The sequence below is a fragment of the Phycodurus eques genome, chromosome 5, assembly GCF_024500275.1.
Source record: "Phycodurus eques isolate BA_2022a chromosome 5, UOR_Pequ_1.1, whole genome shotgun sequence".
In the NCBI taxonomy this organism is placed as follows: domain Eukaryota; kingdom Metazoa; phylum Chordata; class Actinopteri; order Syngnathiformes; family Syngnathidae; genus Phycodurus; species Phycodurus eques.
Genome location: NC_084529.1, coordinates 18,966,103 through 18,993,854, shown reverse-complemented (window position 1 = coordinate 18,993,854; position 27,752 = coordinate 18,966,103). Strand labels below are relative to the sequence as shown.

The following is a 27,752-nucleotide window of genomic DNA, read 5'->3' as shown; positions in this document are numbered from 1 at the left end:
CTCTCCGCCTTTTTATTCATCATGTGTCTATTTGTATTCTTGGCCACATGTAAATCTGATGTTTGTAACCTCCTCAATCAAAGCAAGCTTTACATGTAGTGTGTGAAGTGGCATCAATTGGGGGGAGGAAAGAGAAATAATCACACTTAATAGTCAGTCTGTCAGATGTACCCATCTGCTGCAAAGGAAACTAAAATAAATGTGAGCATCAAAGCGAGGAAAAGACAGAGGGGTGTGTGGTGTGTGTGTGTGTGTGTGGGGAGGGGGGGGGGCAATCACAAGTGCATTGTGTCATTTGAATAAGTGAGGGGAATAGGTTCTTCACCGACGCATACCTTCAACTTTTGTGCCTTTACAATGAGGGAGGGTGGGCTGGTACAAAGTAAACATATCAAAATATAACTAATGAGGGGCCAATAAATAACATCAAACATTGATGGAAAGATGCTTTTTTTCCCATCATGAGAATCAGACACCTGCAATCAGTGCACGTCATAAACAAAGTACACAAACACTATACTGTATGTACAGTAATTCAGCAGTGTAGGTCAGCTGTAAATATTTATGTTCTGTCACCCAGATGCTCTTTTACTACAACCCGTCCGTCCGTCTTCAGGGTATCAGAAGATTTAAGAAGGCCATGTTTAAGACTTTTTTTAAACCCTTTTTGGAACATTTCAATCAAATTTCATTTTATTGGCTCTCTCATGTGACTTCATTTCCTGAAATGTACAGCAAGCTACGTGCTTTAAAGTTTTATTTTCCAGTCCTTTTGATAGACAAGATTCACAAACATCCCAGGCATTCTTACTCAACTGTACAGGGTTGCAGAAAGAAAAATTGTGAGAGTGTTGCAAAAAAAACAACTGAAATTAGTGACAAGAATATATCGTTACCTTGGGAGAGGCTCGTTAAGAAATAATTATGTTGACCCATACATCGTGTAAATTAAATATACCTAAAATTTAAAGCAAGAAAGAAACGTCCCCATTTGATGGCACGGAGCAATGATGGACGGCAAACCAAACAAAAAACATCAACAGATTCAAAGAAAGAATGATAAAATTCAAATACATATAGTGTATGTTGCTGATTAAAACTGAATGTTGATTTAATACTTCTCTGTGAGTCCCTTGATTGATGCAAAATACAGTGTACTCTACAACATACACTGATCAGCCACAACATTAGGTACAGTAAAAATCTAATCCATAATCAAAAATGCAGTTCATAAAATTTTGTGTATCTTGAACCCTGTAAAGTGAATGCAGAGATTTGTTTGTAAATACAGTATACATGTTTGAAGATAACGCCCAGTCTTTGCACATTTTCAGCAGTTATGTAGTACACAGTTGTGGAGATATAGTGTTAAACTGTTTTTCAGCATTTCATTTTCCTGATTTTTGGGCGGTGGCTAACCTGTGCATTAGATTGTGGGTTTAAGAGTGTGGCTGAGCAATGTGCTCACTTCCTGAGTGCTTAAGTGCAATGTGCATTTGGTTTGTTTGTTCTTGATTGGTCCAGACAGTACTTAAAGCTCCTATGTACAGATATACACTGTTGTGGGATGTACCTTATGTCATTTCTATTTAACAATCCCCCTGTGAGGTCAGTGGTGAAATCCCAGTCAGATGTGGATATTCAGTACACACGCTGAAGTTCTCAGTAATTTCTACCTCAACTTGGTACTGCTGGGACATCTCTAGTGTTTCTTAGACCTCGTGGTTCTTCTTCACGACCTCCAAGTACTGCTGCTTTGCTCTGCTAACGGGGTCCAGCTCCACCCTCGACGCAGAGCCCACTGGAGACATGCGGGCCAAAGAGACGTCGAGTTCCGCAGAGGCTGAGGAGGGGAAATGGACACTGATCACATGGAACAATACAACAAAATAGCCTTTGTAAATTGTTTCTTCTCGCACCTTTGTTTAGTTCCCTTGATATGCTTCTGTCCAACTGACGCTGCATCTGAAGACAACAATACAGATTGAGCAATTGGATTATTATAAAAAAAAAAATTATGAAACCATCAATCATTTTGGTCTCCCTGAAGTCATTGTAAAGAGAACAACAACTTAAACGCAGCATGAAGGAGAATGGAGGAAAATTTTATTTTTGATACGTTCTCATTTTGTATTTGGGAGTTTGACGGCTGAGAGTGGATCGGCAACTGCGGCTCTCTTTGCCCACCTGTGAGGGAATTACAGGAGCATAATTGCTACATTGCGACAGCTTGTAACTCGAAAAACTCCTGGGCCACTCATAAGTCCAGGTACCAATTTACAGTACATTAATGTGAGATACCATGGCAAGGTAGTCCTCCACACTGCTGCTTTGTCCTTCAGCCAGAGGGCTGAGGAGCCTTGAGGCAAGGCCCCTGTATGGGGCCCCCAGGGAGCACACAACTCCAGACAGTGGTGGTCCAGGTCCCGGGGAGGTGATGAGAGATGTGTCATGCTCGTTGACCAACCTGGAACTGGCCTCTGTGAGCTGATAGTTCGTCCTGTATACAGTAAACAGCAGATGTTTGACGACATTATGTGGAGTTGAGCAGTTTTGTTTTAAAGTAGCGACTTTCAGACCTTTTTAGATCGGCAGACAGGGACTTGCGGAGCTTCTGCTCCTCTCTGTACAGTTCTTTGAACCGTTCCAGCTCTGTGCGCGTGGACTCTCTCAGGCTGACGGTGTCGTGTTGGATGGTTCGGGCTCGGTTCAATTCGCTCTCCAGTTCTTGGATCTTCAAGTGCAGGCTGACCTCATTGGCCGCTTTAATCTGGTCCTGTGCCTCTTGGGTCGCCGCCTGGGACTGTGAGAAATAATTAACATTGAATATACAATGATGGTGACTAAAGGTGATGTGGTACTGAAGGTGCCATCTTACTACAAATCTTTGAATGGCCTTGGATCATACTGAGAGATGTTTCTAATAGTTTGGTTTTTAATTTAGCAACAGGAGAGGTAAAAAAATAATAATACAAAAAAAAAAGCTCTCAGTATGATGCAATGCAGTTCCACATTAAGGTAATAAATTGTTAAGCAAACAAAACTGAGCATTATCTTTGTTTGATACAAAAGTCAATTTGATTGTGCAGGTGCACCTAAAAGTGGCCGGCGAAGATATTTATTATTTTTCACCATACCTGCAGGAAGAAGTTGACTTCCTGTAGTTTCAGATGTATTTCCTGTCGTGCCTTCTCCTCCACCTCCCGACGGTACTGCTCCATCTGCCTCTGCTCCACCTCGGAGGCCTCCACTCTGTGTTTGAGGTTGTGCACCTCCTCTTCCAACAGCCTCCTCTCCGACAGGCTGCCTTGGAACACATCCCTCTCTAGCTCCCCCTGCAGGTCTCGCACCTGGAGACAAGAACGAGTAGCAACACAACTCACATACTGAGTTTGTGCGGTACTTTATAATGACAGTGAAGCATTAGCTGGACAAACTTTTTCCCTCCTTCCATCGGCCTGGCTATGTCTTCCCAGGTCCATCTTTAGACTACTCATTGGAGAGGCAAAGTCACCTCCTCTGCCACCACCTCTGTCCTGATCCCGCAGCCTCCTCTTTGCAGTTTTAAGCAGAGTCCGTAGCCTTAATTCAAATGAACACCACAAACGAGTAGTCAGTAAACAAATAACAATAAAGTAATCATTATTGTTAATGCAAGGTATTGTTCACTACAAATTACAATGGATATTCGCACTTTAAAATTTGACTTGTTTTACATCTTGAATGTGTTGATGAAATTAAGATAAACTGGAAATTTGTTAACCGGGCTCAGGCTCTGTCTTTAAATGCAAGACAAATTAGACAGACACACAACGAATCTATCGTGCTGACTAAAAAGTTGTTTGACCCAACAATCCATCCATCAATCCATTTTCTACCGCTTATCCGAGGTTGGGTCACGGGGGCAGTAGCTTTAGCAGGGGCGCCCATACTTCCCTCTCCCCAGCCAGTTCATGTGCCCGGAACACCTCACCAAGTAGGCGTCCGGGAGGCATTCGAATCAGATGCCCCAGCCACCTCATTTGGCTCCTCTCAATGTGGAGGAGCAGTGGTTCTACTCTGAGATCCTCACAGATAACCGAGCTTCTCACCCTCTCTCTAAGGGAGAGCCTGGAGACCCTGCAGAGGAGAGTCCGGACATCCTGCGGAGGAAACTCATTTCGGCCGCTTGTATCCGGGATCTTGTTCTTTCGGTCACGACCCACAGCTCGTGACCATAGGTGAGGGTAGGAACGTAAAGCAACCGGTAAAGCGAGAGCTTCGCCTTTCGGCTTAGCTCCTTCTTTACCACAACAGACCGATACAAAGTCCGCATCACTGCAGACGCTGCACCGCTCCACCTGTCAATCTCTCGTTCCATTCTTCCCTCACTGCTGAACAAGACCCCAAGATACTTGAACTCCTCCACTTGGGGCAGGATCTCACACGCCACCCTTTTCCGACTGAGGACCATGGTCTCAGATTTGGAGGTGCTGATTCTCATCCCAGCCGCTTCACACCGAACCGCTCCAGTGAGAGTTGGAGGTCACAGCTTGATGAAGCCAACAGAACCACATCAACTGCAAAAAGCAGAGATGCAATACTGAGGCCACCAAACCGGAGCCCCTCTAACCTTGACAAAGGGCAGCCTTGCCGGAGTCCAACCCTCACCGGAAACGGGTCCGACTTACTGCCGGCAATGCGGACCAAACTCTGACACCGGTCGTACAGAGACCGAACAGCCGATATCAGGGTGTTCAGCACCCCATACTCCCGAAGCACCCCCCACAGGACTCCCCGAGGGACACGGTCTAACACCTTCTCCAAGTCCACAAAACACATGTAGACTGGTTGGGCGAACTCCCAGGCACCCTCGAGGACCCTACCGATGGTGTGGATCTGTCCACTGTTCCACGGCCAGGATGAAAACCATACTGCTCCTCCTGAATCAGAGTTTTGATTTCCCGACAGACCCTCCTCTCCAGCACCCCTGAATAGACCTTACCAGGGAGGCTGAAGAGTGTGATCCCCCTGTAGTTGGAACACACCCTCCGGTCCCCTTTCTTAAAAAGGGGGACCACCACCCCAGACTGTCCCCGATGTCCACACGATGTTGCAGAGGCATGTCAACCAAGACAGCCCCACAACATCCAAAGCCTTTAGGAACTCCAGCCCGGGGGCGCTGCCACCGAGGAGCTTTTTAACCACCTCAAGTGACCTCAACCCCAGAGATAGGAGAGCCTGCCTCAGAGACCCCAGACTCTGCTTCCTCATGGGAAGGCGTATCGGTGGCATTGAGGAGGCCTTCGAAGTACTCTCCCCACCGACTCACAATGTTACAAGTCGAGGTCAGCAGCGCCCCATACCCACTATACACAGTGTTGATGGTGCACTGCTTCCCCCTCCTGAGACACCGGATGGTGGACCAGAATTTCCGCGAAGCCGTCCGGAAGTCTTTTTCCATGGCCTCACCAAACTCCTCCCATGCCCGAGTTTTTGCTTCAGCGACCACCAAAGCTGCATTCCACTTGGCCTGTGGGACTCCAGAGGAAGCTGATAGGTACCATCAGCCGCCTCAGGGGTCCCACAGGCCAAAAAGGCCCGTTAGGACTCCTTCAGCTTGACGGTGTCCACCAACAGGTTCGGGGATTGCCGCCACGACAGGCACCAACCACCTTACGGCCATAGCTCCGGTCGGCCGCCTCAGCAACGGAGGCGCGGAACATGGTCCACTCGAACTCGATGTCCTCCGCCTCCCCCGGAACGTGAGCAAAGTTCTGTCAGAGGTGGGAGTTGAAACTCCTTCTGACAGGGGATTCTGCCAGAGGTTACCAGCAGACCCTCACAATAAGTTTGGGCCTGCCAGGTCAGCATCTTCCCCCACCATCGCAGCCAACCCACCACCAGGTGGTGATCAGTTGACAACTCCGCCCCTCTCTTCACCAGAGTGCCCAAGACATGCGGCCGCAACTCCAATGACACGACCACAAAGTCGATCATCGAACTGCAACCTATGGTGTCCTGGTGCCAAGTGCACTTGTGGACACCCTTATGCTTGAACATGGTGTTCGTTATGGACAATCCGTGATGAGCACAAAAGTCCAATAACAGAACACCGCTCGGGTTCTGATCGGGGGGGCCGTTCCTTCCAATTGCGCCCTTCCAGGTCTCACTGTCATTGCCCATGTGAGCATTGAAGTCCCCCAGCAGAACGATGGAGTCCCCAGCGGGAGCGTTCCCCAGCACCCCTTCCCTCCAAAAAGGGTGGGTACTCTGAACTGCTGTTTGGTGCAAACAAACAACACAACAAACAAACAACATTCAGGACACTTCCCCCCACCTGAAGATGGAGGGAGGCTACCCTCTCGTCCAGTGGGGTGAACCCCAATGTACAGGCGCCAAGCCGGGGGGCAATAATTATACACACACCTGCTCAGCTCCTCTCACCGTGGGCAACTCCAGAGTGGAAGAGAGTCCAACCCCTCTCAAAAGGACTGGTACCAGAGCCCAAGCTGTGTGTGGAGGCGAGCCCGACTATATCTAGTCGGAACTTCTCGACCTCGCACACCAGCTCGGGCTCCTTCCCTGCCAGAGAGGTGACATTCCACGTCCCTAGAGCCAGCTTCTGTAGCCGGGGATCGGATCGCCAAGGTCCCTGCCTTCGGCCACCGCCCAGGTCGCACTGTACCCGATCCCTATGGGCCCTCCCACAGGTGCTAAGCCAATGGGAACCCAACAATCCATTAATCAATAATCCATAAAGTGTCTTTTGAATGGCACTGAATGTATGAAGGGGGAAAAAAAAACATCATCAAAATTGGAACATTTTAGGCCTTGCGATCTCAAGTACTGTTTTGAGCAGACAAATAGCCAAAAAGAGCCATTTAAAATGAATGCAAACCACAGGTATCCCATTTTGAAAAGCATACAGTGGAACTTCGGTTTTCGTATGCCTTGTTTTCGATTTTGGACACATTTTCGTCCAGATTTTGTCCCACACTTTTCGTATATCCGCTTGGTTTTTGTACAAAAAATGCGTGACTCAGCCATACATTTCCCGAAAGTGTTGCATGTTCATCCGAGGCATTTTGTAAGTTGTGTAAAAAGGGCTCAACAGATGGCAATGAATATTCCACAAAGCAAGCTTTTCTTAACAAATTAAGGCAATAAATAAACCCTCCCGGTCTGTTGCAAAACACTCAGGAAACAGTTTCACCTCACTTTCTTTGGCAACTTGGTGGTTTATTTAGCAGTCGCACTCGCTACTCGCTTGAGCACAACTGCTAACTAAGCCGACTGGTTAGAGCGTCAGCCTCACAGTTCTGAGGAGTGGGGTTCAATCTCCGGCCCCGCCTGTGTGGAGTTTGTATGTTCTCCCCGTGCCTGCGTGGGTTTTCTCCGGGCACTCCGGTTTCCTCCCACATCCCAAAAACATGCATGAATTGGAGACTCTAAATTGCCCGTAGGTGTGAATGTGAGTGTGAATGGTTGTTTGTTTATATGTGCCCTGCGATTGGCTGGCAACCACTTCAGGGTTGTACCCCGCCTCCTGCCCGATGATAGCTGGGATAGGCTCCAGCACGCCCGCGACCCTTGTGAGGAGAAGCGGCTCAGAAAATGGATGGATGGATGTTATTCCACAGATGTGGTTATTCCACAGATGTGGTTTTTTTTTAATCCTGATTTTTGACAGGATTATTACGATAATGTTGCCCCAATTTGTTGGAGTGTTGCCGAGCAGACTGGGAGGCTTGTTATTGCCTTGAGTTGTTAATAAAAGCTCGTATTGTGGAATACGTCTTGCAGTCTGTTGAACTGTTGAACAAACATTGCTGATACACATCAGGCAGAATGGATGGATTTCCTATGGGGTTTTGTTTGGTAATGCTAAATGATTGGATGAGTTTGGATCCGGGTAAGACAAATGAAAGGTGGCACAATCACCTGTACATTTCCTTTTGAAGCTCTGTGTTTCTCTCCATCTCTTGTTTCAGACGGGAATCGACAGCCTTCTTTTGCTCTGCTACTTTCTTGGCTTTCTTCTTCTCTATTTCCACCTGGAACACACATCACATAAGCTATCAAAAGTCAGGAAGAAAACAAAAGAGGGCAGGAGTGCTTGCTATTTAATTCATTTTCGATAACATTGACTAAGTCAAAATTACACTCACCTGGCTGCTAAGTTCTACTTTTGCCTTTTCGAGCTCCGCAAGACGCAGTCCTAGCTTAGAGCGGCTCTTTAGCTCCTCCTCCCACATGACCTGAGAGTCGTGGGCACTGTTGGACAATACACCTTGCTTTTGCACCTGAACATAAAATAATAAAATGTGAGACAAAAAAATACACACCATTAAATCCGTTTTTACTTTAAAAATAATTGGTTGCCATTGCTGCAAGGTGTTTGTTTTAACTTAGAATAACGTGCAGGACGATTACACAAAAATCACCTAAGCTTGTTATGAATGTTAGCTCTTAAAAGGTTTTTATAAATTTGATGACTATATGTCCATTTAGTAACAACTGCCACCTACCATATGAGACATCACTAAACAGCCACCAAAGAGAACAATATCCGGTGGTTAGGCTTTGCTCGTGTTTAAATATATGTTTGTATAAATAAATGATATACATATATTTAACGTTTGTCCGAAAACACCAGCCATAAAGAAAACATTTTAGCAAGTTCCGCTTCTAATTGTCACGTCATCAAACCGTAGTCATGGTCATTAGCGCAGCATACACGGGAAGTCAGTGAAACTGTTTTTTCAGGTTTGGTCAGGTGATGTTTTGAATGTAGTGGATCTCAAATATAACTGCTATAGTAAATGTAGCACTCACCTCTTTACTGAGTTGGTCCTCTAATGTCATCTTACTACTTTGTAGGTTGGTCACCAAATCTTCCAAATGAGCTCTGACCTACACAAACGAAGAAAAATGTCACACTTTAAAGTGTGTAGTGTTTTGTTTCTTGAAAATACAGAAGCGCGAGGCTGATTTGTAAACTTTAAAGAGCTCCTCAGGACACTTGATAGATTGTACCATGCATCATGCAGCTTGGAGGAAGAATGGAAGACCCCAGAAACCAGAATCATGGAAAATAATCCATGAGGTTGCCAAGATAAACCTCCCCAAAAGAACAGCTACCACATTTATTGCATTACTTGAGCTGCAGTTTGTTCAAAGACACCAGAGAAAGACCACTGAATTTCATTGTAACTTATATTAAGTCAAAGATGCACTGTCACGGGCGAAGTCAATCTAAATCCAAAACACCAACCAACCATTCCTCCATTTGCACTGTCAGACAGCTGGGAAAAAAAAATAATTTTCTTAAATACGTCCATGAAGATAAAGTATTATAAAAGGAAAATTAGTTGCACTCACTCTTGCCTCCTCCTGAGAACCTTTCTGAAGTGCTTCAAGTTTGTTAGACTGTTGCTTTGCAGCGGCCTCCAGCTTGACATTCTCTATCTCCAGCCTAAGGCAGCATTAGGCAGACATGACACAGTTAATACATTTGATTACAAACAGAAAACTGTTCTCTCTGTTTTAGCAGTGCACAGGAGAACATGCAGTTCCATTTTTTACCTTTGCACAGCCTCTTCCAGCTGTTTGACGGCAGCATCGGAGGCAGCCGCAGCAGACAGCGCCCCTTGCAGTTTCTGAGCGGCAGTGCTGAGTTCTCTCTCTCGTTCATCCAGACGACACCTTAGATCGTTCACTTGTTTCTCAGCTTGAAGGCATAGGGATTCTCTTTCTTCCATCTATATCACAGAAAATAAACTTGACCAATGTTAAAAAAAATACATATTGCGCACTCTCATTTATCATGAGTAACGCCACACACAACAAATGAGGCTATGAGGGGAGGGAAAAAAAAGTCAGCACTGTTCCCTGCCAGTACCTTTGCCTTAAGGTTGTCCATGTCTTTAAGGAGCCGAGTCTTTTCTTCCTCCAAATCATTACGATAGCGTGTGTTGATCTCCAGAGAAGCTTCGCACATCGACAGCTTCTTTAATGAGTCTGCTAACTCCTGCTGCAGCTGCCTCTGACTTGCCTTAACAGACCCAGAATTAATAAAAAAAGAAATATTTGGTTGTATACGGAGATTGTCCAGGCATTAGCTCCATGATTCTCAAACTGTCGTACGTGCACCACTCATGGTGCATGGGATCGCTCTTGTGGTATGTGAAGAATCATTGAATTATATGTTCAAACTGTGCAACTGTGATAAAGTAGCTTAATTATTTTTTTTTTTGATCAAGTACAATACAATTGTTAAGTACAGTTCAGTTGTATTTTACTCTTAAGTAGAACAAAGTTGCATTTAATCTTTTAGAATAGTTTGTTTTGAAACATTTATGTATTTTTAAATTTAACTTATGTTCAATACATTTTAATTGAATTATTATTGAAGTATAATTTTAGTCTAATGTTCTTACTGTTTATGTTAAACATTTAGGCGTCCTAGCTACTGGACTTAAATGATGGTCAAGTGTTTTGTGAGGTTGAGCTTGGTGTAAAAAGCTTGGGAACAACTGATCATTTGACTCTATAAGGAGGTGCTCTCACCTCTCTTTCATTTTTCTCCTCCTGTAATTGGTGGATATGTTCTCGAAGTTCAGAAGCTTTTGTGGCCAGATCCTGATTCCGGTCCTGCACGAGTTGTACTCTGTCCTCACAGTCGGAGCGAAGCTTGGACAAAATGTCACTGAAAGACTTCTGGGCATCTGTCACAGCGTTCTCCTTTGCAACACCCTTGTTTTGGGCCTCCTCCAGCTGTTGCCGTAGCAACATGCCTTCACTCTGCGCTTGGGCTAAGCGCTCCTGCGTGGCCTCTTGACGTGCTCCGGCCCGAGCGACCAGCTCCTTCTCGCCCTTCAAAGCGGCCTCCAGCTCTTTAACACGTGCGGCTGTCTGGTCGCTCTCGTGCTGTACAGTGTTCATCAGGAGGTTCTTCTCAGACAACTGCAGCATGATCCGATGGGCCTCGTTCTCCATACTGTTTGCATGCGCCTCTGCCTTGGACAGCTTTTGAGAGAGGCTGCTGACTGCTTCGTACTGATTGGATGCATCACCTGTACAGATAAGTCAAGTAGGAGTCAGTGTTGCCCCACTACAAGAAGTGGTGTGAACAGACTCCGCTTACACAAAGTTATACAGTGTCACTTAAAATATAGGGTACAACTTATGGACCTGATAGATTGGCAATTAAAACATTTCTTGATGATGTGTAGTTTCTTTGAGCTAACGTTGGTACCACTGAGGTTTTGTTGCATAGTTGCTGTGCCTTAAAGAATGGGAAGCAATACAGTTTTACACGACAGTGAGACGCTGTTTATTGTGGGGATATTTTCCAGCAGTAATAGTATTGATATATTGTATAAATTTTTTCTTTATATGGACTCTATTTTGCAGATTCTCACCGAGGGTGACAAGGGTCACAAGTAAACTGGAGACTATTCCAGCTGACTCTGGGCGAGAGGCGAGGTCCACCCTGGACGGGTCGGCAGTCAATCACAGGGCAAAAAGACAAACAATCATTCACACTCACATTTACACCTCTGGACAATTTAGTCTTCAATTAACTGGCAAACACGCGTGTTTTTGGAATGTGGTAGGAGCAGCGAAAAACTTCCATGCAAGCACGGGGAGAACTTGAAAACTCCACACAGGAAGGTCAGAGAACAGATTTAAACCTCCAGCCTCAGAAATGTGAGCTAACCAATCGGCCATCATGCTGCCCCATCTAAAGTCCATTGATCAATAATCATTAGTCATTTTAAATTTCTTTGACTACACTTCCCTATAAAGATGCAAAGCTGAACCATGAGCTTCTTAGCATTTTGGCAATTATAGCACTCATACTCACTTGAGAGTCTGTCTTTAAGACGATGGTGTTCCTCCTTCTCCTGGAGCAGAGCTTTCTCTGCATCCGACCGAGCTGCCATGGAGCGCTCGGCCTCCTGCAGTGCCACGGTCAGGCGAGCACGAACAGACACTAACTCCGCCACCACGGTCTCGCGGGCCTGACGCTCATTCTCCAGGTGGGTCGCGGTGATCGTCAACTCCGACTTCATGGTGGCCGTCTGGTTGTTGAAGTCCAAGACGGTTTGGTTGAGTGTGTCGCCGTTGACTTTGAGAGCTTGCCGGGCCACTTCAAGTTTTTCCTTGAGGGCCTTATTCTCCTCCTGGAGGTCTCTCTGCTTGATGCTGCTGTTGGCCTGGGAATTCTCAAGGTCTGTTCTGAGGGTGCTCAGCTGCTCGTGAAATATAGAAATCTGCTGGAGCAGCTCCCGCTCCCTGTCGCTGGCCTCCGTGAGCTGAGACAATGCCTAGGAATGTTTAAATCCATAAATAAATACTTTGTCACGAAACACTACAACAACAACAACAAAATCTCTGTACATATGAAATTAATTTGAAGGCTGTCCAGGTCGTTGTAGTGGTGCTTGATTGACAGTTGAGCGGGGTATGGTTTCTGCGCGTTAAATACTATAAGAATGTTCAAGCCCATGCTTATTTTAAACAAGATTGATGCATTTGCTGTAATATTGCAACAATGGTTAACGAGGGTGTCAAAATCACCATACTGCGTACAATGGTGGGAATTACCTCATGGCTTTTGCTTATGTTTCTTTTGTTCTCCTCTTCTATCTCCTGCTGCTTGCGCATATGACTGTTGAGCAGATTTTCCAGCACTGTGCGTGCGCTGCGCTCCTGGGCCAACAGCGTTTGGTTCTGACTGTTGTCCTCCTCAAGCTGGAGAGATATAGAATAAACACAAAAATGCAATCTAACAAATGACCTCCGAAGTCCGGTGAGACATTGACTCACGGCATATCATTAGGACAGCTGTACAAGTTATACCTGCTTCTTGTTGTTGACTAGTATTCGCATCTCCAGCTCCAAGTTCCTAAGAGCCAGCTCCACTTTCTGTCTCTCCTGAACCTCTACCTGCCGCTGCTCCTCTGTCCTCCTCAGCTTTTCTCCTGTGGTGTTATACATCATGGTGGCATTACGGCCGTTTTCTTGCTCCTGTTTTAGCTGAAATCTGTGCCACAAACACGATACAACAACAAAAATTAAAGAACCAAAGACAGTTTATGAAAACGTAATAGAGAGACAGTGGAGCGGTTCTTACTTGAGATTGGTTACTTCTGTTTGCAAGTCCAGCTGGTTGCGCTCCAAAGCCGATTTAATATCTTTCACTTCATCCAGAGAGTTCCTTAGCTGCGCCTTTTCCGTTTCCAGAAGGCTCACTTTGTCTGCGAAGTAACCGTGATGGCTTTTGGCCTTCTGAATGGAGCGCTCATATTTGTGGAAAATGTTCTGCAGCTTCACCATGCTCCTGGAATCTGAGGGATAAAGCATAGCTACAGTACATACACAAAAGTTGGTCAACAAAACAATCAGGTAAACATAATAAGGTCAGGTTAACTGACACTGTCTTCTGAATGACACCCAACCTACTGTATGTATCCAGTTAATTAGGAAGTGTGTTGCAAGATGTTATCCACTTGCACAAATTTAGCCTTTAAAGTCACCTGCTATTTATTGTATGTGGATGTCTGCTTTTTTTTTTTTTTTAAATAAATAAACCAACTGTACCTGTCGCAAGTGAGTCCAGATTCTGAATGAAGAGGGAGCTACAACGATGGTCTGAAGCGTGAAAGTCTGAATCATCTGTGGTCACGTCAGATGACGAATTGAGCTCGTCAATATCTTCAGACATCTCAATTTCTTCTGATTGCTGAATGGATGAAAATGTGGTCTTAATCTGTGCATTCAATTTTAGTCATGAAAAAAAAGCACAAAAATCATGTTTACCTGTTTTTTCCTCTGTTCTGCAGTTTTAAACCTATTGCCAACAGAGAAATAAAAACTGACTGTTGTGGAAACAAACGGCCGATGGAAAAAATAATGCATTCCACAGTGCATAATATACTGTACATACCGTCCTTCATTGTCCGACATGTCACTTAGAGTGCTGTCGTCAAACAAGGAGAGCTCCCTGTCGTCGGTCTGAGGGGTTCTGGATCTGTGGGTCTTGCTTCCTCCTGCCAGCTGTGAGGTGTCCTCTACGGCCTGTTCTACAGGCTTGCTAATACCGGATGGCCGCTGATGTGAGGGTTGGGATTCCATCAATGTACTGCTGGTCATATGGAATAAAAAAAATATATATAAACAGACCAGTCAGGAGCTCATGCATGCCAGTGACGCTGCATGGCAACCTCAATAAAAGCAGTTATCAATGCAAATTTTGTACATGGCATTTTCTTTTTTATGATAAAATGTCAAAAACAAGACACATATACCCCTTGTGACTGTGACAGTGATCAAATGAAGCAAAGATTTTGTTCAAGTTTGAATCTGTTGAAGCATGACTTAAAAAAACAAGCAGAGAAATACATATATTACAGCATTAGAAGAGTGTACAATACATTTAATATACTGCAATCAATTAAAAAATTTAAAATTGCAAATGCAAAAAAACATACAAGACCATCAGATTTGAAAAAAGAAAAGTGCATACCTGTCTGAGATAAGCAGCTTCTGTCTTTGTTGGGAGGTTTCAGTTTGACTTGACGTCTCTTTGGGGCTCGCTGACCCGATCTCGGGTTTCCTAATAGCAAACCCCTCTGATGCACTTCCACCTGTACTGGAAGCAATGGATTTTCTCACTGAAACAGCAGCCTTGGGAGTCTCTTTGACAACCTGTAAAGCCCACACCAAAGAGGAAAAGGTTTGGATCAGTGTTAAGAATAGGGTTGCATGTCTTGAACACTACAATTCATAATTTAATTCTTAGGAGACCTAACTGCGATAACTCTACTTGACAAGAGACACGCTGAAGATGGAAAACTATTCTTTCAGTAGCTGACAGGGTGAACACAGCACATGCTACCAAGTCCATGCAGGATGCAGAAAGTCGACCGCTAAATATGACATTATGTAAATTCAAACAACAACCCAAAGAGACAAAGTACACACTAATTTGAACACGAGATGGAGACAAAACAATGCCCTTGACATCAAATGGAATTAAACAGAAGAAAAATAACACTTGTTAAATCTAACCCTCAAGAGATCAGAGGAACATTGTGTACATTTTTGGGGGGGCTGTGTTGAATGACTGACATTGGATATAAGAAGTCTACACACCCCTGTACAAATGCTGGGTTTTTGTGAAATTTAAAAAAAAAAAAAAAAAAAAAAAAAAATGACAGCAAGATAAATCCTTTTTTCCCAAACACAAACACACTCAATCTCATGTTAAATGGGAGTCAGCATGAGCCTGCCAAAATTTTAAGCGCCTCTGATTATCCCCAAATAAATTTCAGATGTTCTAGAAGGTTTTTCCTCACAATTGTTTCTTTCTAACAGAAAGCCTGAAGGTTTTGTGCTAACACTGACTGCTATTTCAAACTGTTCATAATTCCTTCCACATTAGCTAAGGGCTCAGTTCCACTGAAGAAAAAAAAAAAAGCCAAACAAACCTTTTGTTTTTGCCAAACAAAAGGTTTGTTTGGCAAAAACGCAACACTGCTCAACACCAAAAGAACATCGTACTTACAGTGAAGCATTAAGGTGGCAGCATCATGCTTTGGGGCTGTACGTTATAGGTCACATTAATGGTGGAAAGTTTTGAAATGGTTTATCTTGAGCTCACTTGTAATAGAAAAAAAATGGTATTCAAACAGGGGTGTGTAGAGTTTTTATATCCACCGTAGGTCCAATTTTCCGGGGTATATTCATTTTGAAAAATCTAATTTGGTGGTGTGTATGCATCTTTCATAACTTCTCTTCAAGACACTGCATGATAAATGAGTTCAAATCACCCATTAATTATAACTAAAATTTGATTGTATATTTCAGCCTTAGTTCTAAGAATATTAGTACGGTATATAATATCTTTTATTAAAGGATCTCTTACTGGTTAAAAAACACAAAGGGGAAAAAGGTTCATGCGGTTTGACAAAATGTGCTTCATATCTCAAAGAAACATGGAGAGAAGAGTACACTTTGAAATGACTAATGGAGCCAGGCGACCATCTTCTACCTCTTCCTGGACTTCCAGTTTCAACTTTTCAACCTCCTCTTTAAAGTCTTCATGGGCAACAACAGGGAAACAGCCAGAATCTCTGCTTGGCCAGCTCGGCTGAGAATTGGCAAATTCTTGAGGGTTCTTTTCAGAGCTGGTGCGGTTCTTCTTGGGTTCTTTTAGTTGCCGGCTGTGACAAAGCCTAGGTTTATTCTGGCCAGCAGTGTCTACGATGCTCTCCTCCTTTGCTGTGTGGGCGCGTAGTGCCTCACTATGGAGGGGTTCCTCTGCATTTTCTAACACGGTGCTCCCACGAGCAGGGAAGTGGTCTGAAATATTTTCCTCGTTCAGTGAGTAGTCAGCGGACTCCGACGTAGAGTCTTCTGATGCAGACTCCCTCTGTTCTGGAACAGAAAGGAGGACCAGCCTCCCTGATCGAGCTGCAGGGTGTTGACTGACTTCATCGCTTGACTGTTCTTCAGCAGAGGACGACTCTATGACACCTTCTGATTTGAACTCCTCTTCAAACCTGAAGGGCTTTGCTTCCTTTTTCTCCACTTCTTCCCACAGCTTCTCATACTGGGTCTCCGGCAGAACATCATCAATAATCCTTTCCTCTCGACTTTGTTGATCTATAATCACATCGCCGCCTCCCCCATCAACAACCATCAGGCCGTATGTGTGTGGGTGACTTGGCTTCAAGTCACATGACTCAAAGGCATCATCTTTTTCCTTGGATTGAGATGGGATAGAAAAACATAAAAGAAGACAAAGAGCAAAAAACAAGGGATTTCACAATTATTTTTCCGGACAACAGACTATATTTTCATTACATGACTTCAACTATATTACTGGAAACATACAGTAATTGAGCAGATGTGTAATTTGCCAAAGTGGAGTGGAAGCTATAACTCCAAAAGGGAGACTAACAAACATATTTTCTTCCATTTTTGTCCATCACTTTATCTCATCTTCATAATAACACCCATTGATGTGATTTGTCAAGCCAACTGTATATTTTATTTTCAATCTTCCATCTGAACTATTTCTCTCCATGGGTGGGGAGGCACGTTTGATGTCGAGATGAATTAAAATGGGATTCCGTGGCATTGATTTCATCAGCTGGTTATTTCTCACCTCTTCTTGCTGTTTGTCAGGTTGCAAATTACTTTTCATGCCCTCTGCCATTGTTGAGACTTCAGGGGACCCTAAAGAGAGGCAGTCTTTACACAGAGAACATATGCACACATGTAGACTATAAGGAAATGATCAGTGAGTCTTTTAACCTTCTCTGACCGCTTCCTGAAGCTGCTGATTGCCAGTTAAATTGTCTTGGTCCAAATCAGATACTGAAGGAGAACATACAAATGAAAGAGCATCAAGTCAATGTAGTTTGAATGGCAAGTAGAAAAAGAATAAAGTTCTTACTGTCACATTCTTGAGGCACCGTCTTCTTGGAACGAGGCTGGGGATGAGGAGCTGCGACCTGTTTCTCGTCCGTGCAGATTTTCCTCGGAGGAGCAACGGGCGTTTTTGGAGACACATCGACCTGCTTCTCCTTTCTGGAGGATTGTTGGAATTCCTCAGGTGCAGGAGCGGTCTCTGTGCATCGCGGCAGGCTTTTCTTACTAGCATTGCTAGATGTATCCCAGTCTGATGCATCTGTAAAAGGAAAATGAGAGCAAAGTGACACTTAAAGATCGCATTATCTACTAAAACTTAAATTATAAACAATTTGATGTATAGCATTCATATTAATTCATTCTGACCTTCAGCATAGTCAAAATCTCCCAAACCAAGTTCTTCCATCAAATCTGTCAAAGAAGCAAACTAAGATTATGTATGTTTTAAAACACAATAAAAAGTAATAGTCTCAGCTTTATCAACTTACTGACCTGTTTTTTCCTTGCCTTTTCCTTCACATTTGCTCAAAAGCAGTCCCCATTTGGTTTTCTCACTCTAGTGGGATGAAAACCCCCTTTACTATTACACATACATACATACATACATATATATATATATATATATATAAATAAATAAAATGTCAATCTGGTGCTGAGCTTACCTCTCTTTGTGTAGGATTCCCTTTCTGAACACCTCTGGTATCCGCACTGTATTTATTTTCAGCAACAGGACCAACGGCACCAAGGCCTGGCGATCAAGACAAAACCTTTTCAGTTTGTATTTGTACCGTGTTTCATTTAGTCCAAATAACCTTGCGCTGGTCTGCTGGCCTGTCCAGCTTGCCCTTAGCCAAAAATGTAGTCATTATTTTTCAGTCGCGCAGTATCAGAAAAAGTATCCGAATTTTTCTGTGTCAAGCTGAATGAATTGAGAGTGTAAAATATGAAGCGCTTGCTTGATCAGATCAGGTAAAATAACGATATGGTTAAAAAGACAAAACACGTACTTGCATAATGTTGGATGACTAAACAAGACTGATGAAAAAAAATAAAAAACATTTCCATGCACATGAGATCACAATTCATGAAAATATGATTGGGAAACTTTCAAAGCATTTAGATCCCATGGTTTTTTTTTTTTTGTGATCGTGCTTGAGTGCCAAAAATTCAGAATCACATGCACTTTTCAATTATTGGACACTAACTTCGGAATGACAACTGACAATTCAAGATCTGATCAATTCTGCACTGTATTTTCTCCTTTGGAAAACTATTAAACAGTGTAATGGTTTGAAGAACAAGAATGGCATCCATTAACCAGGCTGACATAAAAATGTATGCTGCATGCATTCTATGAAAAATGTTGATGAGTAGATGGTGAAATATCGTGCACAGATAACATGCAGCTGCTCAAAATGAGCACAGTGACCATTCATCTTTCCTACCAACTCCCAGGCTGCCTCTTAGTCTGCCTCTACTCCACCAAGGTTCGGGCCTCCACCCGCCTCGTGCCCCTCGTAAAAATGAGGAACTATATAACAAGTCTACAGGAAAAATGCAACAGTTTTTTTCTACATTATAAAACGAAAAAAAAATAATAATAATTTAAAATAACATGGCTTACCTTCTTCCATCTTCTCTCCAGACGTATTCTGTGCTTCCTCGCTTTGTTTATCTTCCCGTGGCAAACTGCAGTCTTCATGCTAGTGATTAAGTAATAAATAAGTATTTACAGTGCACAAAAATCTCTGAAGCAACATTTGTAAAAACGCACTCATTTAAGGTACCTCAGAAACCCAAGACCCCGGCTCTTGCTCTTCCTTCTCGAGACCCACCTCGGAATAAACATCTGAGATTTTCAAAAGAACCGCATTCATTAAAGTCGGAGAGGAAAAGTAATGTCAGTTGAAAACTTAACTTGCAGTATGTAGCCAATGTATCATATCATGTTAACTGGCAAAAGGAGATCATATGAACAGTTACCCAAAATAGTGGCTTTACTTAACAGCACATACCAGGCATTTATAAGAGGTAAGACAATAAAATATGTTTGTACACTTGTTGTACAATTGATTGTTATTTGTATGTTTGCCTAATGTAATGTTTTTTATTATTTTTTGCAAATAGGTCAACATTTGCAATAAATATTACAATATGGGCAGCATATGCTTCTTTCCACATTCTAAAAACATGCATGTTAAACCTAACATACATGTCTGTCCCTGTCCTCTGCATCTTCTGCTCTAACTCCATCTATCTGGAAGTCTTCCCTCAGAATACCCATAAATCTTCTCTTTGGTCTTCCTCTTTGCCTCCTACCTGGTGGCTCCATTTCCCGCATCCTTGTACCGATAAATCCAGTTTCCCTCCTCTACACGTGTCCAAACCATCTCATTCTGGCCTCTCTAGCTTCGTCTCCAAACTTTCCAGTCTGCGCTGTCCCTCTGATGAGCTCATTCCTGATCATTTCCATCCTCGTCACGCCCAAAGAGAATCTCAGCAACATCAAGTCTGTCACTTTCCAGCTCTGTCTCCTGTCTTCTGGTCATCTACCATCTCCAAACCATACAACATAGCAGGTCTCATTATAAACCGAACAAAGGTAACAGGAAGGCAATGAGACTCTGAATTCTCTATCAATAGCGAATGTGAGTGTGATTGGCTGGAATAGGCTCTGGCTTCCTGTAGGGCAAGCGCAATAAAAATAAAAAAAATAATAAAACTGCATGGATATTACAAGACAATGTATAATATATTTCGTTTTATGGTATTATAATTTGATTATAATACAGAGTAATTGTGCTAATTAAAAAAAATAATTTTCTACGAATGGACTGACACCACCATTTGTTAAGGGCGACACCTGTTGGTGTGAGATATCGCAGTAGAGGTACAGAACCTATTACAGTGATCCCTCGACTTTCGAGTGAGCCTACTTCCATGTTTTACGAGATACGAGCCATCGCTCGGATTACTTTTTTTTGTCTCGAGTTGCGAGCAATTCTTTAAAAAAGAGGCCAAATACTTACAAGCTGTTTATTCCCCGTCCCAGTTGAAGTTAACTGTCATACTAAACATAAAACAAAGAGAATTACGTTGTGTATTTAACTAAATCACATAACTGTCTGATGAAAGTCCGCTAGATTAATACAAAGGCTCAATGCAAAACGCCATAGACGGGCTAATGAAACTACAGTAGGCTCGATAATGATGTTATAACCCTTCAAGCAACGGATATTTAAACACAAACAAGGCAGCAACTGAGCTTACTTGCTTTTGTGACAGTTCCCTTCGTGAGCCTGCATTAAACTGCCCCCTGGTGGCCACTGTGCACACACCAGAAGCACTCACATAACGAAGGCATGGTGAAATCATTATGCACAAACTCAGTTTAAGTATTTAAATATTATTACTGCATGTTTTTATGAAGTGGTCAGGGAACGAATTGCTTTAAACTCGGAAGTCAAGGCACCGCTGTATTTCAATTTACCACAAGGAAAAATGAGCACGTTATTTGAGTTGAGGTGTTAATTTTAAAAGTGGGCAACGTACCCGCCATTTGATCGAGGCATGGCATCTATTAGAGAAGAGGCCACTATCTAAAGAAATACTGGCACTCACCGAGCATATAATAAGGGATACCTGAACTTTTCTTACCAATTTTCATATCTCTAGAAAGATCTCTTTTTTCCGCAACATGATCAGCTGCACAGTCCAGGCCTCTTCTTCCTTCAAGTTTATCATCTGAGATGTCCACGTCCTCCTCCTCTTCTTCTTCCTCCTCTTCCTCCTCCTCCACTCGGTCCTCATCGTTGTCATCATCATCACCACTGTCTGGGTCCTCTTCACTAGCATCATTCTCGTCTTCCTCTTTCTGTATAAAAATATTCTCTTATTTTCATCTGTGGGATTGAACTGTGAGAGTAAAGCAGAAAAATGGGTCCACCCAAAAAAAAAACAGAAAATCCCAAGGTACAAGCTACTTTGTTGATAGACTAAGCATAGACATACTAATACCTACTACACAAACTAGTTGTACCTGCACGGTGACAACTTTAGTGTGTCTATCCTCAGGATGCATTCCGCTCCCTACCTCATTGGATGAGTCCAAATCAACATCGTCAATGTCAGTGTGAGGCAACGGTTCTGAAAACACACTTGTGTCTGACAGACCACCAGCGACGTTAATTTTGCTGGACGGAAGATCGGTCATTTTTTCTTTTTGTAAGGACTCTTCTGTGTGAGGATTTGTAGGCCCGCCTTGCGGAGATGTACGACCACCATCGGTGATGAACTTGACGCACACCTTTGCGAGTTTTGAGCGAGTCTCTTCTTCGTCTACCATTTTGTCTAATGAATTTCGAGCTATGGAATGCAGCCAACTAGCTGGGCTGGAAGGATTATGAAGAGGCACACAATCCTTCCCTTTTTCCGACAGCTCGTTTTCATCATCAGCTGGTTGGCCCACCGAGTGTTTGGATGGTTGTATTCGGTTTCTGGTAGTGTTTTCATTGAGGGTTTTAGGCCTGCCGTTATCATTGGATGCCAGAGAGCGTCCACCCAACTCTTCCTCTGACGCCACATTTGAATTTCTTCCGGCAACTGGTCCCTCGTCTTTTTCAGATGGAGAATCCCAGTCGGATTCTGCTGAAGACAGTCTGTTTTTGGACGGAGGAGAGCAAGTTGGAGACATTTTGTCAAAGGCTATTTGTTCATCATTGGTTGTTATTGGCAGTGAGCAGCTGTCTATTGGTGATGCAGGTTTGTCACCTTTTGGACTGGGGGTTTTGTGAATGATGTCCTTTTCCTTACAGCCGTCATTGTCTGTGCTCTCCATGGAGGAGCCCCATGGTGATCTGGGTTTTTCCTTTTTTGAACCACCACATTCAGTGTCGGGTTCGCTGTCTCTATTTTTTCCTTCTTCCAGCATATTTTTTTTACTTGTTTGGGGATCGTCCTGAAGGGTCTTTTGTTTGTCATCATCATTATGCATCTTTTCCAATTCTTCTATCTCAACCTCATTTGCCTTTTGTGCACCAAGCCTCTTGATGAGGTTTGAAATGATCTTTTGACCCGGTGCCAACATTAATTCGTCATCCTCATCGGAATATTTGGATTCCACTCTAATGGCTGACACGACCAAATCCTGGTCCACATCCAACGACCGCAGCATCTGAGAACATGATTTTCCAGATGCTTCTGAATAACTCTGTGGAGGTTCAACCACATCATCGTTACTGGGAATGTGATCAGAACTCTGTTTGTTTTGAGTTTTCCAACTATCAACATCGACTTCCAGAGGGGAAGGTTTTTGTGCGTCTTCCGAAGAAGAAGTGTTTGAATGAACAGGGGCAAAACAAGAGTCAGGGACACTCTCCTCCTCCTCCTCCTCCTCTTCTTCTTCTTCATCATCATCATCATCATCTTCATCATCATCATCTATCTCTTCACTTTCCTCATTATCTTCATCCTCCTCTTCTTCTTCTTCTTCTTCTTCATCTTCATATTCTTCCTCAGAACCCTCACCTTCCGAGCTCTGGGCTTGAGATTCTAAGCTTGATTGACTTCCTGACAGCTGATCTATCGGACCACGTTTGCTCTTCGCAGGTTCCGACTGACTCTCTGCTTGTTTTAAGTAGTTAGAGGGGAAAGAAAAGGAGAGGAACGGCGTCAACGGAAAGCGACAGAAGAATAAACAGAAATATGTTACCTTTGAGTAGATTGGGAGAGGGGTAGAGATCATCTGGGAGGCTTTGGGAAGGAAAGGAACAGGTGAGGGTTCTACTGAGGGCTTTGGGGATTTACTGGACGCGACTCTCGGGGCACTATTGTCACTGTCAGACTCTGAAGCACTCATGGATTTGTCAAGCACTGCAAAGGCTATGAGCGTTATAAGAACAATTACCATCCACACAAAATAAGCTATTGGAGTAATGCAAGGGAAGAAATAGGTGTCAAGTACCTTTTCCTCTTTTAGATTCAAGCATTTTCCTAAGATTCATTTTTTGTGGGGTCTGAAAGAAAGCAGGGGGAGAAAACATCTTCAAAAAGTAGACAGGAAGTTACACGCAATAAGAGGCTGCTAAAAACATAACTCAATGAAATTTTGAATAGAGTTCAAGTTGACTCGACCAACCTTTTCAGCGGTAGGTGACTCACAGTCATCCTCAGATGAAGCCCATTCATCAGTGCCACCCTTTTTTGACATCCTTAAATTGCAGAGAACAAGAGTTAGAAGCTGGACAGTCACTGACACGTGTAGTTTTCATGTATTGAAAAGAAATACAAGCTTACTGGCTTAGTGACTCTGCTTGAGAATTATCCTCAAAATCTGAAACAATGCAATGGAACCGCTTAAAATTTTTTGAACCAAGACAGATGGAAACCTATTTAACAAATACAAAAACTCTAAAGTATGGGTTCTACCAAGGAGTAGATTTCAGTTTAGTATGCAATTTTTTAAGCTTCCTTTTTTTGAATCGTATCAAAATTGTTGTGATATTTATAGTCATAATAATAATTATATTTTTAAACATCTTAAAGGCACCTTAAAGACAATTGTCACAGTGTGACACTTAAGATGTCACGGTATTTCCATCCAATCTACACACCAGAACTGAACTGTACCGCCTGGTGTGAACTAGGTTGTTTCGTATTCAGGATCTTGTATGAAGTATAAACTATTCACCATCTTTGTCGATGGCTGGTCTTCCCACAGAGAAGCCAGTTTCAAGGGCTCGGGATGTGTTGCCCATCTCGGATTTTGACTTATTTTTACTTGGACCTGGATGAGACAGAGAGGCCGCCTGGTTCCTTTGGGCATGGTGCTCACTAATGAGGATGGCACAGCTGCAAGACAGTCATGACACTGACACTGTCAACATGTTGTAACCTCTGATTTCACATAAGCAGATGCTTCATTAGAGAATACACGACTGCTCCTGTCATTTCAGGTCAGTTCTTGACTGGTCCAAACAGAAACTTACGGATGATGCCCTTCAATGGCTGCATAGTCCTCAGCTGATTTTCCTTCGTTATCCTTCAGAGCAATATCTGCGTGAAACTGCAGGAGCATTCGTACCATGCCGATGTGCCCATTCCCGGCAGCTATCATTAATGGCGACCTGTAAATTTGATTCGAGACCACGCACAAAAGAAGCTACACTGTAACACTGGTATGTTAAGAGGATTTAAATATGGTACACTCCCAGTCATTATTTGGTAACGACCTTTGATCTCGGTCCAAAACATTGACATCAGCACCTTTCTTCAAGAGAAACTCGGCCACTTCTATGTGGTTCTCTTGAACTGCCACAGACAGTGGTGAAATGCCTTCCTAAAAATGAGATTAAAGTGTAAAATACAGATTAATTACAGCCTAGACATGCTGGAGAACATCTTTGAAGGCAAAAGACACTGAACCTTGAGTAAGAGGGGATACAAAAACAGAAAATCTTCCCTGGATATGATTAATCTAAATTTTCCACTTACAAAAAAAACACAGCAGGAAACCATGTGGCATTGAACATAACATTCGTGACAAGACACTAACAAATTTGGGACAACAACAATGACTGTAAGAAGTAATTACAGTAAGGAGATTAGTTTTATCCATGAGGACACTGCGAGCAGCAAGAAACCGGAGTGCTCCGGCGAATGGAGATTGTGGAGCACAGTGTTTCAGCATCCAGAGCTAAGCTAACATTAGCATGTGTGTTTACTTTTGGTATTTCTAGACGCGTTTCTTCAACGGTGCCGTGATAATGAAAATCACCTTGTTCTGTGCGTTGATGTCAGCGTCATGATCCACCAGGGTGACAACAGTGGAGATTGCCGGGATGCTTGAGGCCAAATGTAAAGCTGTGTTTCCCTCTGTGTCGACCTGGTTGGGATCAGCATGGTTTTCCAGTAGAATCTTAGCACACAGATCATGGTGACCTTGTACTGCCTGATAAATTGAAGGCGCATCGACGTGGTTCATGAAAACAATTGATGGTCATCAAAATGTTAACGAGTCCAAGTGTGTCCAGGCTTACCTTCATTAAAGCGAACCTATTTTGATTGTCACATAAACTGAGCTTAGCTTTTTTCTCCATGAGAAATCTCACCACCTCAGCATTTCCACTGGCACAAGCGAGGTGAAGGGCTGTTCTGTAAGAGAAAAGAGAAAATCTTGAATACCAATGTTTAGAATTTGGATTTACAGTACATGCAATACTGGATAGTACTGACACAGCTATATTATAAGAGGATTTAGTATGGAAATTTGTCATTATAATGGCTTATATACAAATAGTTTGGTCTTTGGAGTGCCTACCACATCAACAAGTGTGAAACTAAAAAAATAAAACAAGAAAATCTTTTGTTATCTGCCTATTTTTGAAAATGCATCTGTGAGCGTGCTGTTCTGCCTTTGACTTATGTAAAAGAGTGGAGCTAATTTATAAAATAAAACAAAATTATCTTTTAATAGCACCAAAAATGGTTTAAAATGTCACATATTGTTAGTATAACCTCAAGGTTTTGATTACATTACATTTGCCTATTTAGATGAGGCTTGCCTGAACCTTTTCAGACCAAATTAAAAAAGTTTCCCCACCCCCGGATGCCGATTTAGTCAAATATTTAATGAACTATCACAAAGTCCATCCATCCATCCATTTTCTGAGCCGCTTCTCCTCACTAGGGTCGCGGGCGTGCTGGAGCCTATCCCAGCTGTCATCGGGCAGGAGGCGGACTGAACTGGTTGCCACTCAATCGCAGGGCACATACAAACAAACAACCATTTGCACTCACAGTCATGCCTACGGGCAATTTAGAGTCTCCAATTAATGCATGTTTTTGGGATGTGGGAGGAAACCGGAGTGCCCGGAGAAAACCCACGCAGGCACGGGGAGAAGATGCAAATTCCACACAGGCGGTGCCGGGTCCACAGAAATGTGAGGCTGACGCTCTAACCAGTCGGCCACCGTGCCGCTCTATCACAAAGTCAATTTACAAAATTTGCATCTAAAGATCACAGAAGGCATCAATTTCTTACTACAAACAAGAGCCCTTGAGTGTCTAGTCAAGTGTTTCTCAACTTTTGCTGAGCCAAGCCATTTTTTTAATTTGCTAAAAATATTAAAATAATTACGTAAATAATTCATATAAAAAATACAAAAATAAAATCACAGTTCAGAAGCCACATTTTATTTTTTTCATTGTTATTCAACCCTGAACCAATAAAAATGAACCAGTAACCAATACTGGGTCCAGACCCACAGTTTATAAAACCCTGACTTTGGAGCCTGTAGGACAACACATTACCCTTCAATTGCCCATCTTCAGTAGAAGTAAGTTCAGTTGAACAAAGTAATCACTGTAAAAATGGGACAATCCCACACTGACCTGTTGTGCTTGTCAGCCTGGTTGACATCGTTGCTTTTGACGAGGTGCTCCAGCTTGGCCACATCTCCTCGCCAGGCAGCCTTGTGAAACTTGCCCAGGTCCTTTTCTTTCACGTCGTAGCCAGCAGTGAGCGCGTTGCCTCGGTCAGGCGTACGGCACGGCGACTGTTTCTTCTTGGAGAAGCTGAATAATTTCTTCATGCTGAAGGCTTCAGCGCCACTGTCTGTCTGCTACTTAAATCGGCGTGAGAGGCTCAGCACTGGCGCCTCTCATCCCGGACAAACAAAGACGTCCAAAGCGGATTAGAGTCGGAAAATGTCCTTCGAGTATTACATAGTTTGACGCGACTATCCGAAGTACGGCCACGTCAAGTCATTTTCAGCAACTTTTCAGCAACTCAAGTAGCGTAATCATTGTTTAGATGTTGAGCCAAGGAGACCACCACAAGCGGCGCCTTTGCGCTGGAGACGATTTTGCGCATGCGCGGGGAATCGGTTTCTTCTTCTACGGTTTGTTTCCTGTCAGCTGTTATCCTGTTTTTCTAATTCAGTAGCGCCACCCTCTTTCCCCCCCCGGAATATGTGCCGATTATTACACCTTTCCCTTCATACTACGGAGATAGTAATAAGTAGCGAAATAATAAAATAAAGAAATAATAATAAAATAAAGAAATATCTAAATAATTATTGACACCTTTATTTATTTATTTATTCTCTCATAGCTCTTTACATTATACAGTAGGCCTAGTTGGCCTGGCACATCATTTTACATCAGAAAAAAAAAAAAAATTCACACTGCACACCACCAAAGAAAAATGTCACAAAAAATGGATACAAGGGTTAACTGGCTTTCACTGGAAGAGCATTTAATTGTTCTGCCTTTGTATTGTTCTATGAGTCACGGGCATAGATACTGTAGATGAACAAGGGTACATT

At 43.1% G+C, this 27,752-nt stretch overlaps 1 protein-coding gene across 3 annotated transcripts; it reads right to left on the bottom strand.

Annotated features, from left to right (window-relative positions):
• Nucleotides 1-27,284, bottom strand: si:ch211-272n13.3 (ankyrin repeat domain-containing protein 26). 3 transcript variants are annotated; one of them, XM_061677928.1, is made up of 43 exons: nucleotides 26,818-27,284; nucleotides 25,464-25,578; nucleotides 25,202-25,375; nucleotides 24,657-24,763; nucleotides 24,414-24,551; nucleotides 24,116-24,276; nucleotides 23,722-23,758; nucleotides 23,564-23,636; nucleotides 23,390-23,441; nucleotides 21,521-23,052; nucleotides 21,085-21,301; nucleotides 19,215-19,276; nucleotides 19,052-19,130; nucleotides 18,873-18,971; nucleotides 18,090-18,175; nucleotides 17,920-17,983; nucleotides 17,794-17,838; nucleotides 17,453-17,686; nucleotides 17,311-17,373; nucleotides 17,162-17,232; nucleotides 16,043-16,756; nucleotides 14,516-14,697; nucleotides 13,937-14,134; nucleotides 13,810-13,840; nucleotides 13,591-13,732; nucleotides 13,124-13,355; nucleotides 12,850-13,033; nucleotides 12,595-12,741; nucleotides 11,852-12,314; nucleotides 10,552-11,057; nucleotides 9,884-10,036; nucleotides 9,568-9,743; nucleotides 9,364-9,457; nucleotides 9,261-9,287; nucleotides 8,818-8,895; nucleotides 8,151-8,285; nucleotides 7,924-8,036; nucleotides 3,438-3,582; nucleotides 3,138-3,350; nucleotides 2,580-2,803; nucleotides 2,302-2,500; nucleotides 1,920-1,965; nucleotides 1-1,843 (listed from the first exon to the last, which is right to left on the bottom strand). In XM_061677928.1, the coding sequence occupies exons 1-43, from the start codon at nucleotides 27,015-27,017 to the stop codon at nucleotides 1,713-1,715; spliced, it is 8,142 nt and encodes a 2,713-aa protein (XP_061533912.1). In that variant the 5' UTR covers nucleotides 27,018-27,284; the 3' UTR covers nucleotides 1-1,712. The 3 variants fall into 3 exon arrangements, 2 of the variants coding, with proteins under 2 accessions (XP_061533912.1, XP_061533913.1); XM_061677929.1 differs by having other exon boundaries at nucleotides 13,124-13,337; XR_009768629.1 differs by having other exon boundaries at nucleotides 1,795-1,843; nucleotides 1,920-2,187.
• Nucleotides 27,285-27,752: the final 468 nt, after the last annotated feature.